Source organism: Pogona vitticeps, chromosome 2 (genome assembly GCF_051106095.1).
Source record: "Pogona vitticeps strain Pit_001003342236 chromosome 2, PviZW2.1, whole genome shotgun sequence".
Classification (NCBI taxonomy): domain Eukaryota; kingdom Metazoa; phylum Chordata; class Lepidosauria; order Squamata; family Agamidae; genus Pogona; species Pogona vitticeps.
Genome location: NC_135784.1, coordinates 197,330,621 through 197,345,752, shown reverse-complemented (window position 1 = coordinate 197,345,752; position 15,132 = coordinate 197,330,621). Strand labels below are relative to the sequence as shown.

Here is a 15,132-nt window from a genome sequence, read left to right as displayed (position 1 = left end):
AGTAAAGTGTCAAATGACTGGAGAAAGACTAACATCCCTATCTTCAGAAATGGCAAAAAGGAAGAACCTGGGAACTAAAAAGACCAGTTAGCCCAACAACAATCACAAGGAAAATTCTGGAGAGATGATAAAGCAGCTACTCTGAAAGTACCTTGAAAACAACACAGAAATAACTAGAAGCCAACATGGATTTGTCAAGAACAAATCCTGCCAGACCAATCTTATCTCATTTTTTTTAAATCAGGCAACCTGCTTGGTAGAGAGTGGGCATGCTGTAGATGTAACATACTGTATCTTGACTTCAGCAAAGACCTTGACAGAGTGCCCCATGATATTCTAATTACAGTACTAAGGTGGATACACAGCTCGGTACAGAATTGTATTCAGAGAGTGCGTATCAGTGGTTCCTTCTCAAACTGGAAAGGGTAGTAAGTGGGTACCACAAGGCTCAAGTCCTGGGCCTGGTGGTCTGCAACATTTTTATTAATAACCTGGATGAGGGTGTGCAGGGAATGATGATCAGATCTATGGATGATTAAAAAACATAGGTGGAATACCTTGAAAGAGAGAACCAAATTCCAAAAAAATCTTGATAGGCTTGAACTGGGCTGAAAACAACAGTGTGAAATTTAACAGGGATAAGTGCAAAGTTCTACATGTAGAGGGGGAAAAATGCAAATGCACAGGTGCAAAGTGAGGAATACTTCGCTCAGTAATATAAGTGAGAAAGATATTGGAATCGTTGTAGATCACAAGCTGAATATGAGCCAACAGTGCAATACGGCTGCAAAAAAGACAAATGCTATTTTAGGCTGTATTAACAGAAGTATAATTTCAAAAGTCTGTGAGGTACTGTTCCCCTCTATTCAGCGCTAGTCAGGTCTCATCTTGAGTACTGTGTCTAGTTCTGCACACTATACTTTAAGATGAATGCTGACAAACCAGAACAATTTCAGAGGAGAGAAACAAGGATGATGAGGGGACAGGAAACCAAAGCTTACAAGGAAGGACTGAAAGAACTATTTAATTTTTTTTCTTACTCTGTCTTTTTCCTTAAGAACGATCCAAAGCACCTTATTTAATTCAAAAACAATACTTAAACCTAAAAACAGTAAATATGCAAATACTAAAAAGGATCAAACAAATACCACATGAAAAGATGGCAAACAAGAACAACACACAAAAAAAGTAATTTAAAGTAGTATAGCATCCATGAAAATGCAGCCAGTCATTAAGCTTGCCTGAAGATAAAGGGCTTCACTTGCCTGTGGAAGGACAAGGCACGATTGAGAAAACAAGACTGAGGGGTGATAGCACTTTTCAAATACCTTAAAGATTGTCAGACAGAGGAGAAGCAGGATCTCTGTCAATTATCCCCAAGTGCATGGCAAGTAATAATGGGCTCAAGTTACAGGAAACCAGATTTCAGTTGAATATCAGGAAAAACCTCCTATTAGAGCAGTACAGCACTGGAATCGATTTTCTTGGGAGGCGCTGAGCCCTCTAACGCTGGAGACATTCAAGATAAAACAAGACAACTGTCTCTCAGATACACTTTGACTTGGATTCCTGTACTGAGCAAGGGGTGAGATTCGACTCCATGATTCTGTGAGCCTCCATACAAAGTAAGAGACGTTTTGTTCTCTATAATGCAAATATACCAGAGCCCTGACTTTTCTTTGCACTGCTGCTGTTAGTTGTTGCCTCTGGCAAGGGTGGTTTTCTATGGAAAAGGAGTGTATCTTCTCCTATAGCAACAATAGCCATGGTAGCCAAGAGTATGGCTTCTTTTCCTCTCTTTTGCTTCCTAGCTTGTCCAGTGGGGAACTTTTGGCCCACTGGAGGCTTTGGATTTAAAACCCCAGAAGACCTAACAAGCACAGTCAAGATTACGAGAGTTGTAGCCCAAACCATCACGAGGGCCAAAGATTCTTCATTCATGGTCTAGATCAGGAATGGAAACTGTTTTCCTGGGTTTTTTTGTTTGTTTGTTTTTGGACTGCAGTTCTCATAACCCCTCACTATTAAATTATGATGATGTAGGCTGATGGGGAACCCCAAAATAGCGTGATGGGTCAAAGCTGCTGTACTTAGCATAGACTGCTTCCTTCCTTCCTCTATGTCACCGGAGAAGCAAAGAGACTCTAGGCCAAAGAATCCAAACTTCTGCTGTTCCCAGTATGGCTGATCTTGGGTTTCACCCTCTGCTTCAGCCACAGCTATGTGGTACCACCAAGGTCAAATCCCTGCCTGAATTTTCTCAAATCACCATTTCAAAATCTTCTGAAAGCTCACATCCTGAAACATGCAGTCAGCCACAATCCCAGTTGCACAACCTTCCACTACCGCTAATGGGCCACCCATGTATTTCACATACCTTAAGGATGAAGTCTTTGCTGGGAGTCTTGATTTCAAAAACACCTTCGTCCACTCCCACCTTGATATCAAAGCTAGCACTGGAAATGTCTATGCTCCCCAAAGGATTAAGATCTTGTGCTGTCCTGTAGTAAAGTAAATGGCATTTGTTTTCATCATAGAAGAACCAACGGGACTTCCAAGCCTTGACTGGTGCTTTAGCAGAACATTTATTTAAATAGCCACAGAGAATTTTCTTTGGGGTTTCTTTGCCATGTTTCAAACACGCATCTTCCCAACCTTCTGTGCAATGAGGCGCATGTCCTTCGGTGGCACAGCCATTACCAGCCCTGGTGCCTGCCGCTTCTTCTCCCGACTTATTTGAAGTTTCAAGTACAGAGGACTCTTGACTCTCGGAATCTGCTTCCATATTTTCCTCTAGGGCAGAATTGCTGGAATAAAAATGGCTAAGTCAATAAATCCAAGGGATGTAATGGTGCTGCAGGTTAAACCGAAGAAGCCTCTGGGCTGCAAGGTCAGAAGACCAGCAGTCATAAGATCGAATCCACGCGACGGAGTGAGCTCCCATTGCTTTGTCCCAACTCCTCGCCAACCTAGCAGTTCGAAAGCATGTAAATCTGAGTAGATAAATAGGTACCACCACAGTGGGGAAGTAATGGCATTCCGTGTCTAGTCGTGCTGGCCACATGACTACGGAAACTGTCTTCAGACAAACGCTGGCTCTACGGCTTGAAAACGGGGATGAGCAACCCCCCCAGAGTCGGACACAACTGGACTAAATGTCAAAGGGAACCTTTACCTAAGTAAATAAATTAATTAGTATTTTTTAAGTGTAACAACAATTTCAAAGTAAAGTACCCACCCCATGTAGTCAAGTTTCATTTTGAAATACTGTTGCCTAAAATTTAATTTCCTATTACCAGAAACTGAACAGATTGCTTTTATCTCGCTGCCAGATATCTAAACAATGTTGTAGACAGTGCTCCTGCACCAACTCTAATTAAATGAGGCATGGGAACCTTTATTTCTGAGCTTGGACAAACTGCTTTTGGGGCTACAGCTTTGTAGGTCTGAAAAGTGTCGTTTCTCTTGCCACAAAGAACAGCTTTTCCCAGTTCTGCTTGGGTCGTCCAAATACAGGAGGTAGGGTAGGATTTTGGAAGCTACAGTCAGATGCCTCTCAAATGTCAAACAGAGCTGCTGTGATTTAGATTTATGGAAGTCTCTCTGCAGTTTCTTCTCTCTATCCAGCTACATTGCATCCAGGCATGCTAACTCAGTGGTTAACCTTGGGTTACTCAGGTGTTTTTCAACTGCAACTCCCAGAAATCCCAGCCAGCACGGCTGGTGGTGAAAGCTTCTGGGAGTTGCAGTCCAAAAACACCTGAGTAACCCAAGGTTAAGAACCACTGTGCTAACTTTTCAAGGCCATAGTGCTAATATGGAATTGTATCTAGCTCAGATGGGGGAGGGTTGGCAAAGATGACATTAAGCCAACTGAAGCTGTGCTGAATGCAAACCTCTTCCAGCGCAGGGACGCTGGAAATTACTTAGAACTAGAGATGTGGGTATTTGTATTCGGATACAAATACCCCCACACAGGTAGACATAACGAGTGTCTGGCCCCTGGGGCCGGACCGTCTACTTTCCTTCCGCTGTTGCTGCGAGCTCCGCGCTACCTTCCTATCGCTCCGGAGCTCGCGGTCTGCGAGCCATTCCTGGCAGAAGGAGGGAAGACAAGCCTCGATGCCAGGTCGAAGAGTTGCTCACAGACTGCAAGCTCAGGAGCGATCGGAAGAGAGCGCGGAACCCACAGCAACAGCAGAAGGTGAGGGGGCTGGACCCTCATTATGTCCACCTGTGCACGGGTATTCGTATATGAATATGAATACCCCCATCTCTAGTTAGAACTGAACTACTGCCACCTTGGCCTAATTTTTTGCCAGCACAGTAACTGTGAGGCTGGACTTCAAGTCTTATCTATCTTAGGACCTGTCAAGACTGGCTATTTTGGTGCAAGCTCTGCAATTAAAAAAGAGACGTTTAATTTAAAGGCATATAACTATCATAAGAAGTTGGAGAATGATTCAGTACAAAACAAATTGAAGTAATAACCTCCCCACACAAAGAATGTGTGACTTGAAATGACCAATTCGTATGAATAAAATGTATCAACTGAGTTGTCGCACAAGCAATTAGATTATTTATTCAGACATTTACTAAATACAGTATGCTGTTCTGTTGTATAACCATCCTCTTTTCTCTTTTTCTCCTTTTTTTCCTTTCTTTTTTTTTAATGAATAAATTGCAGATTAAGACCCATGAACCGAGCAGGTACAGAAACAAATAATGTGGGTTTCTTTTCCTGTATTGGTTCAATTAGCGTTTCCAAGAGTGAAATAAACTTTTAGTGCTGCAGAACCATAATTAGTTACCAGTAAATGTTGCAACTGCAAATTGCATTGAAGTTGGCAAGTCCTACTTAACCTTCATCTTAGGCTGCTTGCTTCTCAGGCTTTTGTCTAAGGTCAAGAGTAAAATCTTGGATAAGATTCCAAAGCAATGTTGTGGACAACAGCTCCCTCCAGCACCAGCAAGCATGGCCAATGGTTAAGGATAATGGGAGTTGTAGTCTTAAACATGTAAACAACATTGGTTTGAGAAGGCTAGATTTGACTTACTATCTTGTCTTGCCATCAAACAATGGCTGATTCTGAATATTGAAAAAGCCTTGCATATTTGCTCTTGCTCCATCTATGCAAATACCTTCCATAACTTATTAAAACTCTACAGGTAAGTAAGTATAGAGTTTTAATAAGTTATGGAAGGCATTATAGATGGAGCAAGAGCAAAATTGCAAGGCATACCTTTATGGATAAAGGCCTGGAATCATTCCCCAAACATTTTCACCCCGCCGACTGGCTGGGGAAGGCGGGGCACTCCAGCGCTCGTGCGCATGTGCGAACGATGGTGCGGCTCTTCTGCGGGCACACACGCTTGTGCACATGTGCAAACAGCGGTGTGGCGCTCACGTGGGCACATGGGCACATGTGCTAATGGTGGCCCACTTGCGCAGGCATGCTACGCACATTCACAAATCTGTGGGGGGTGACTGCATGCGAAAGGGGTGGGAGGTCTGTCTCGTGGCCTGGTCCAGCTCAGGCCACGGACTGGCACCAGGCCACGGGTTGGGGACCTCTGCCCTAGAGCAAATCCAATCTATGTTTCTGCGGAAAATCCTGGAAGTACCAACTTGTGTGCCATACGCAGCCCTCTGTTTAGAGACAGGCCAAAATATGGGAGTGACTCAGGCATGGCTGCAATCAATCAAAAATTGGTTGAAGATCCATTATAACTGCAAAGAGGGCAGTTTTTTACACCACATTTTCTGAGAACTAAGTATCGCTAGAGAGCTTGCCTATAATGAAAAGAAAATCTCACTAATAGGCCTGTCAGTGGAATCACTTAGCTCCCTGCCCCACAAGGAAGCCTTTCAGCTGATTAAATGCAGAATATTAGACACCGAATTCCAGGATCTCATAAGTGCAGCAAATAAGACTTGTTACCCCCCTAAGCCACCTGATTCAGAGCCACCGAATCAGAACCCCACAATCAATACAGTGGTGCCTCGCATAACGATTTTAATTGGTTCCAAAAAAAAAAAAAAGTTATGTGAAACATCGTTATGTGAAACACTATTTCCCATAGGAATGCATTGGAAACCGGTTAATCCGTTCCAATAGGCACGGATTGCCGTCCTTAAGCGAAAAAACCCATAGGAAACATCGTTAAACGATACAATGTTTCCTCCATTGGAATGTATTGAAGCTGACTCAATGCATTTCAATGGCTTTGCGAAGTCAATTTTTGCAAATTTAAGTGTGTCATAAAAGGGTCAAAAATGGTTTTAAATGCTTGGATTAGCTTCTGCACCCTCTAAAACGGATGCAAAAGTTAATTTGGCTTTGATCTGACTTTTCGTTAATTTATGGTGAATTTTCCCCCCAACTTTTGACAGCTGTCAAAATCTGACAGCTCCATTGGTTCCTATGGGGGAAGAAAAAATTCACAAAAAATTAACGAAGACTCAGCAACTGTTCTAAATGCTTGGATTCGTTAGAGGATCCCTATGTCATGTGCAAACCTGATTTGGCTTTGATCTGACTTTTCGTTAATTTATGGTGAATTTTTTTTCGGCCCATAGGAACCAATGGAGCTGTCAGATTTTGACAGCTCCATTGGTTCCTATGGGCCGAAAAAAAAATTCACCATAAATTAACGAAAAGTCAGATCAAAGCCAAATCAGGTTTGCACACAACTTAGGGGGTCCTCTAACGAATCCAAGCATTCAGAACTGTTTTTGACCTTTCTAAGACACTTTTTAAATTGAAAAAAGAAACATCGTTAAGTGAAGCAGGGGACCTAAAATCGCATTCGTTATGCGAAGCATGGTCCCAAACTTCACTAAGCGAAAATCGCCCATAGGAAACATCATTATACGGTGCATATTATTTTCTAAAAAAACATTGTTATGCGAATTCATCGCTAAACGAGGCACTCGTTAAGCGAGGCACCACTGTATCTGGGCTCAATATTGCTCAAGGTAAGAGGGTGTTCAGATATAGACAGAATGCATTTTCTATTAAATGACAGAGTGGAGAAAGTAGCATGCTTCTTAACACACATAGTGAACAGGCCAAAAATAGCACGTTTTGAACCAGCACCCACTGCGTGAGCCAGGTTTATGGATCCTCTGATGTAATCACTAGGCTAATTACGACAATAAAATTTTTAATTATTATTATTACAAGGTACATAGGATAGGGTGGAGAGTGTGTCTTACTGAATGTCGTTTTGATTAGGTGTTTTGTGTATGCCAATAAAGGTTTGATTGACTGATTGATTGAAAACTCTACAGTTACATCTATTTACAGGTGAGAATACAAAGCTGTTTCATAAAAATCCATTAAGATTTCTATTGTAGCAGCAAAACAAGAATTGGGCTGACAATTGGAAGATGGTTTTACAAAACCTTGTCCTTGAACAGCTGATATAAATGGGTATAGGTCATAGCCCTTGGCAAAAGGCTAACACAAGAAATACAAACAGCTAATGAGCAAATGGATTTCAATATAATATGGCCCCCATTTATTATATTTAGTCCAGAGAAGGAAGAAAGTGGACAACAGTCTCCATTTTCACATGGAATTTAAAGAAACGCTCTATTAATGGTAATGATAGTGCGCCATCAAGTCAATTCTGACTTCTGGCAAACTGTTCCATGGTTTTTTAGGTAGAAAATACTCAGAAGTGGTTTACCATTTTTCTGCAGGTGCCCTTGGACTGTGTAGCTTGCCCACAGCTACACAAATCGGCTTTTCTCCCAGGAGGTACACTAGGGAATCACTCAGCCTCGGGCTCTGCGACCAGATACCTAAACTAGAATGAGCTATTCAGCCAGCATGAGCAACCTATTAGGATATACTGTAATAGTAATCCATATTAAATCATAACAGGTCTTTTTGAGAAGATAACATATTGCTCTGTCTCTGGTGTTATTTTATTATTTGGTTCATTTATCCGTGCGAGATATATAGCTATATTGTAATCGCTTAACACACAATCAAGTTTTTTAAAAGTTAAAAGAAAAATCCCACAGTTCTGACACATGCCTATTATTAGAAAGATTTCATATATCAGTGTCTCACAGACTTCCTTCCAATAGTTAAAACACAAACGTCACTTCTGTTTTTCCTGCCTCACATGCACCCGCTAAAGTCCTGTAGGAAAGTTACTTCATGGCTAACCAAGAACAAGAATCAACTACTTAGTCGTTTGCAAAAAGCCTGGGTTGACCCACTGATTAAGACATTCTCAGACTACATACAGTACTAGCCCACAAACTGACACGACAAATTGATAAAGCCTCACTAGAGCTTAGGAATCACTGGCTACATGACACACATGGAAGTGGAAAAACATCATTTTTTTGTAACTTGTATTTCCCAACTAAAATCACTAAAACAAAGGTCCCATTAATGAGTTACCAATCTTCTTTGACAGTGGCACCTCCCTCGCACACCCCTGGCATGATAGGCCTTGCTTGCAGACACCCCTGGCCTCAAACAACTAAGAACACCCTACTCAGAGATCACAGAAACATGGGAACCAGACCCTGCAACAAATCCAGGTGCCAAACCTGTCCCCATGTCGACTGCAGAAATGCCATCATTTTAAAATCACCACAACATCAAGGGGTTTGTCTGCTTGCCCATCTTCCAATGTGATGCATATTATCTTCTCTCAGAAATGCCCTTCAGAACTCTGCATAAAGTGAACCGGACAATGTCTTTGTGGACACAGATTTGACATCAGAAAGGGCAATACTTAAAAACAGTGGGCAAATGTTTCCATCTCCCAGAATGCTCTGGGAGTGTTTATTAAAGTTGCCACTCTGGCACAAAGACACGGAGCAAAGGCTGTGGAGATATTAAAGACAGAAAGACTGCTCCATTACAATTGTTCAAGAAATCCCATTCTGTCACTAAGGTTTGAATTGAGATCATGGATTCTTATTACATTTTCATCCATGTACCTAGTACCAAGGCGTTTGTTAGCAACAGGTTTAGGGAATGGCAGGTATTAATGTAATGTAATCCTTGCCAATATTTTCAGCTTAATTTCCTTCTGACCTCACTCTCAAGAATCCCAGCCATTTCTACTGAATGCATTGAAAGAGAGAGAGAGAGACAGCAGCATGGCACGGGTTGGAAATTTTAATCTTTCAGACTACAGCTCACAGAAAAGACTATACACCTGTCTGGAAAATTCTGTAAAATGTACTGTAAAAATGTAGCTTCTCCAAGCTATATTGTATCACTAATGGAAATAATAATACTGTACTGTACAGCAGTTGGTATACCAACAATTTCCAACAATTAACAATGCCACATATCTGGCAGGGCTCTTGAACTTTCAGTATTATTAACAATAATATTTGATCTTTAGTATTCGTGTAGTCCTTTGGTATACTCCAAGAAGGGCTTACTAGGTGACCTAGTTGTTCAGCAAACCTATCTATTTCTTTGTCTTAAACAATCATTTGAGCTGCAGAAATCAGGTGATCAACTATTTCACAGCAGGAGGAAAAAAAACTGTCAGCTGCTAATGTTTGCAGAATGAGTAGCTGTCCATGACATAGGAACTAGCAAAAAACACTTGGCAATAGACTTCAGATCATTTTATAGACCTTATCATTCAATTACAATGGGGTGGGATGGCGGAGCACACAATTTTTTGGCAGATGCATTCAGTATCTAGAACTTCAGAAGGTAAAGGTAAGAAAAATCTCTAGCAGCTAGAGTTTGGCCAAAGTAACTTTCCTGGACTCTCCTGATCAGCATGACCAAAACAAGTAACCTCCCACAGATGGGTCTAAAATTTGGAAAGCTGCTTGCAGTCATAGAAAATGATGCTGCGCAAATGGGCCCATGGTCTGGAGACTTAAAGCACCCCTATTCCTTGACTTATTCCTATCCAAGTAACCCTTACAACAAATCTGGAAGATAGATACATCCTTGAAACAAAGCAGGAGGAGTAACTGAAGCCAGGGGCTGAACCTCACTGATCAGGAAAAAATACTTGTTTGATTTCAGTTATATTATTGGCCCAAATCTTGTTGCACAATTCTGCAAAAGACAAAACTTTAAGCGCTGAATTGCCACAGGTTGTTAAGAAAACTCCATAGGCATTATCTATCAAATAACAATTCATTTGCAACAGATAACACCTTCATAGTCTTCTTAACATATAGCAAAGTGTCACTCAATTTTATGCTTTTTGAATAACTGCAAAAGCAGATTTTAGCCACTGTCTTTTTAGTATGTTTTCCTCTGCTTTACACTGCTGAGACATTGTTTTAGATATATTAAGTGGCGTATTAAATCAACCAATCAATCAAAACAAAACAGAATAGAATAAAATTAATAAAGTTTCTAAACAGGTAAATTGATCTAATCAGTGTGCATGTTTCAAAAGCTCATTCACGTTCCTAATCATGACACTACAGTCCTTCAAATTTGGGGGCTGCTGCATAACTGACAAAATTCAACAGTGCAAACACAGCTCCTCTATCACAGTACATCCATGCCACCAAATACTGCACCTGTTGAACTGTTTCCTGTCTAGCAGTTCGTTACCTGCCAGAAAGCAAAGGGACATGAACTCTGTCCCCACCACAGATCTTCTGGAAACATTATTGCATGACCTCACAATGACAGCCACAGTATCAAAATGCTCATTTAGCTGGTCATCTTTCAGTATGATCTAGGACGGTTACCATTTGCCAGCAATGCTCTTCTGTATTCTACATAGGACAAGTGGAGCAGTGTGCGTTACACAAAGAATAAATGGATGTGAATCTGACATCAGAAGAGCCAGTATTTAGAAATCAGTAGGAAAATATTTCAAGCCTCTCTGACATTCATTTTATGGTGGCCATCTTGCAAACCTCTGGTGTGGAGCTGCGGTACTATTCATTTAGGTCTGAAGAGAGCATGAGTGGGCAACCTTTAGTCCTTGAGCTCCAACACAGCCTTTCCCCTAAATTTCAGAAGTACTCTGAAAGAAAGTATTCATCACTATGCATGGTGTGGAGTGGAGGAGAGAAAGAAGGAAAGAGAATGCGACGGGAGAAAGCTAAAGCGTTAGAGAGAGAGAAACAGGATGGTTCCAACCACCTTGACATTGGAAGCATTCTCATCAGATCATACTCTCAAGAGAATGTGGATTTCAAGAGAGAAAAAACATTACCCACCTCCGTGACCATGGTTCCCTTTCCCACTCCGTGTGTGTTAACGCAACAGGCAATGTAAATTGTACAGTACCACCATTTGCACAGCTAGACTGAGACTTTCTTGTTTCTGGTTCAAGTCTCCACTGAATCATGTGGCTCATCCCGTGACCTTGGGCTGTTCCTCTCATTCTCTCTTAAAGCATTCTAGTTTACAGGGATGTTTGAGAATAAAATAAGAAGAAAAACTGTGAACACTGCCTTGTGCTCATTCGAGGAAAGGAGGTATGTAAATGTAGCTGATAAAAGAAAAATAAATAAAGGTACTCTTATTGTGAACAGTTCTTTTGCATACATTTAATTCATAACTGAATTGTTACCAGGTGGGGTAATGGGGCTTTCCTCCTTAAATCCAGTAGGAAACCAGAGAACTACTAAACTTTTCTTCCACATCCAGGGGATCCCAATAAAAATCTAGAAACCCTTGTTGGGGGAGTGAGGGAAAGAAAAAAAATCAACTCCAAACTTATTTTTCTTTACATTTATGTCCATGTGTCTATATCTATGGCTGAAATCCTATTGGCTAGGTTAGTAAGGAACAACTAGAGAAGGCCCACTTGAATTAATCGAATTTGCAGAGGAGCTGATTCAACAAATCTCCACTGATTCAATGGGCCTACTTGAGCACAACTTTACTACATTTAGCTCCAAGATTTCAGTCAAAATATGGCTTCTCAAACCCTCTAATGCAGTAGATGGACAATCCTTTCCCTGCCCCAGTTTGCCAGGAACTGATGCAGCTTTGTCAGTTTGTTGAATATTTTAAAAATTAATTTAAAATCTATCTATCTATCTATCTATCTATCTATCTATCTATCTATCTATCTATCTATCTATCTATCTATCCATCCCACCAGCCCTGTCAGCAGGACAGCAGGTGTGATACCATGGAATGTATATACAGTAAAATATTAAAACAAGATATTACACATATACACACATTGAGAAGGACTATACCAGACAGCAGATGGGCGTGGAAGCCCAACCCATTTCTGGGAAAATTCGTTGTGTCCGCTGAAGTACACTCTCCAAGCAGGTGATGCTTGGAGAATGCTTTAGCCGAGCGCACAGAAAGTTTCGCCGCTGTGTAAAACCTGCACGTGTTACGCCTCTAACGTATCCACAAGACCCGATTGTTACTCTAAACCCGACGCGAGTGACTCTGCGCCATCATCCTGCGTGACCCGCCAGCCTTGTTGTCAGCAGGAGGACGGCGGGGCGTGACACCAATCCGCCTGGACACTTATATGTGGGGCGTGTGTATGCTCAGCCAAAAGCTAGCCCCGCTGCCAACGGGGTCTTTATGTACTTCTCCCTCTTCGGAAGCTCCACCGGCTCTTACCTTGGGCTCACCTTCGCCCTGGACTTCCCTCCAGCGCCCGCCGCGCTCCCCGCCCCGGGCGGCTTGCAGTTTGTGTAGGGCAGACGGACGGGCAGCTGGTTCCTGATTTCCTCAGGGGCGGGGCGGTGCCAGGCTCTCCCGGGCAGGGCCGGCGGGTGAGCAAGCGGAAAAGAATACAATACAATTCCACCGCTCCGGGATTGGTCGAAAGCGAAGACACGCCCTTTTGAAGAACCCCGCCTTCTGGTTTACAGGGTTTCCACGACGCGAGATTCCTTATTTATGTAGGAGTTTCGCAGTTCTGAGGAGCTCAAAGTTGTGCTCACAATTTTGCGACCCAATTTGACCCTTATGAAGGTATTGCCTGACTAGGGATTTATGAACCGAGATGGCTAAGGAAACTCTTTGTCTTTTCATGCTTGGCCAAGCAGAACAGTTCACTTGGCATGCCACCACAAGTGTAGAGGGTCATGTTTTTTTTTTTAAACTAAGTTTCAGATACAATAAAGACATATTGACCAAAAAGGGAAGAAACAAAAATAAAAACAATTTAAAAAGGGGGGGAAGGGGACGGAAAAGGGGCTTCAGGAGGATCCACCGATTTTATGGTTTCCTCACTCTATGATGCTTTGGATTTTCTCAAGCATTACTCAGTTTTTCTTGGAATCAGTTCCTCCTTGATTACTAATAATTATCATAAAGTTTGTTATATAACTAATAGAGAGTAAAAACAGAAACAACATCTAAACTATACATATTGTTATCTCAAATTCTACAATTCAAAGTTATGCATGTCTAGGTCAATATTTTCTTTATCTTATATAAAGTCCCATATGGGTTTCCATGTTTTTTTACAGTCCGCTAGACCTGTGTCTTTTAGAAGCTCTGAGAGTTTTGCCATTTCACCATTTCAAGGACTTTAGTAGCCATTGAGAAGTATTTGAGTAGCAAGTACTCTACTGTTCTTGCTTGCTTCACCTTCCAATATTGCGCCATTGTCATGGATCTAGCAAGTACTGGTTTGTTATTAAGTGTTTGTCAATTATGCTTAGCAGAGATAATTCAGGTTTCATTTGTAAACTAAGTTTCAATAACTTTTGCATTATTAAGTAAACTGATTTCCTTAATTTTTTAGATATCTTACACGTTCACCAGAAATTATACAGTAAACCTTTTCCCTTGACATTTCCAGCATTTTAGCCATTTTTTGTGTCGAGCAACACCTGTACATCATTTTATAAAAGTTTAAATTGTAAATCATTGTGAATTTCAATCCATATTTCCACATTCTCTCCCACTGTTTCATTTGAATATTACAGTATAGCCAAAATGTTGTGCCCATTTAACCTTCAACTTGTTCATCCTCTGTATCATATTTCAATAATAACTTATACATTCTGGAAGCCAGATTATCCTCTTTATCACATAATTCTTTTGCAGAGATGGGCCTTTGTTCTTCAAAGGCCTGAGTAGACATAGTCTAGAGAAGGACAGGATAAAAATCTAATAAATATATAAATATATATATTAAATAAATTCTACATTTTTCTCTTCTTCCTTAAATCCTTCTGCTAACTGTACTTATGCAAACCACTGACAGTCATAACCAGCCTCTATTAATTATTCTTGTGCCTTCATCTTAAACTTTCCCCCTTCCATTTTAAAAATATTTCTATACGTTAACCATTTACCTTTACTGTATATGTCATTTTGAACCATGCCTCCTGTGGGGATACCCATAATGGCATTTTAGGTAAAAGTCTTAAATTATAGTGATTCTAGATCTTCAGTATAGCTTGACATATATAGTAGTTATTAAATTCTGCATTCACTTTTGCTTTATTATACACAAATAATTGTGCCATCCATATCTTAGGTCAAGATGTGTTGTTGATTGTGATGTAGGGAGTGTGCTGCCGATGTTTTTCATTTGTGTCAGCTCCTTCAATTACTAAGCAACCATCTACAGGCCTAGACTGGAACGTTCATGACGTCAAAATTATCTCTCATCAGGGAAGAAAGTAAAAACTGGGATCCAGGAAATATAAAATTAATCCTCATCAATCTACATGCTTTTTACATGGGATCCTCCCTACACCACAGTCAAATTATAGATCTCATTCATGACGCAAAAGCATTGACGCAAGATGTGGATCCTCATGGATCCATATGATTTGTACGTGAGATCCACTGTCAAATCATAGTTTCTGTCTGTGCCCACAGAATTAACCATGAAAATTACAGATCAGTCACAGTGTGGTGCCACCATGGCTAGAGATGGGAGGGAATGGGGGGGAGAAACAGGGTTTTTCCCCATTTTTTTCCAAAGCCTTCCTTTTTTAAAATTTGAACAAAAAATTGAGTATGGAATAAGTTATTTTACAATGATAAATAATATGTCTATGACATGGTATTCAAACTATGGAACATGAAGACCTTGATGGAAGTTTTCTGAGACTTTATATATTTTAGTTCTCCCATCTGATACATGAATCCTTATGAATCCACATTATTACATGGGATCGACCCCATGCCATCCTCAAATTGTAGGTCTTGTTTCTGC

At 40.9% G+C, this 15,132-nt stretch overlaps 1 protein-coding gene across 3 annotated transcripts in view; it reads right to left on the bottom strand.

The window, feature by feature from the left end:
- The window catches only part of TBC1D2 (TBC1 domain family member 2), a 43,252-nt gene extending 30,428 nt beyond the window's left edge, over nt 1–12,824 (bottom strand). Inside the window, exons 1-2 of one of the 3 annotated variants that reach the window (XM_072991897.2) lie at nt 12,570–12,824; nt 2,378–2,807 (exon numbers count right to left, since the gene is read on the bottom strand). In XM_072991897.2, the coding sequence (XP_072847998.2) occupies nt 2,378–2,785 (408 nt within the window). In that variant the 5' untranslated portion in view covers nt 2,786–2,807; nt 12,570–12,824. Of the gene's footprint in view, nt 1–2,377; nt 2,808–12,167; nt 12,394–12,569 lie in introns of those variants that run through there. The other 2 variants (XM_072991900.2, XM_072991898.2) reach the window with 2 other exon arrangements.
- Between the last annotated feature and the right edge of the window lie 2,308 nt (nt 12,825–15,132).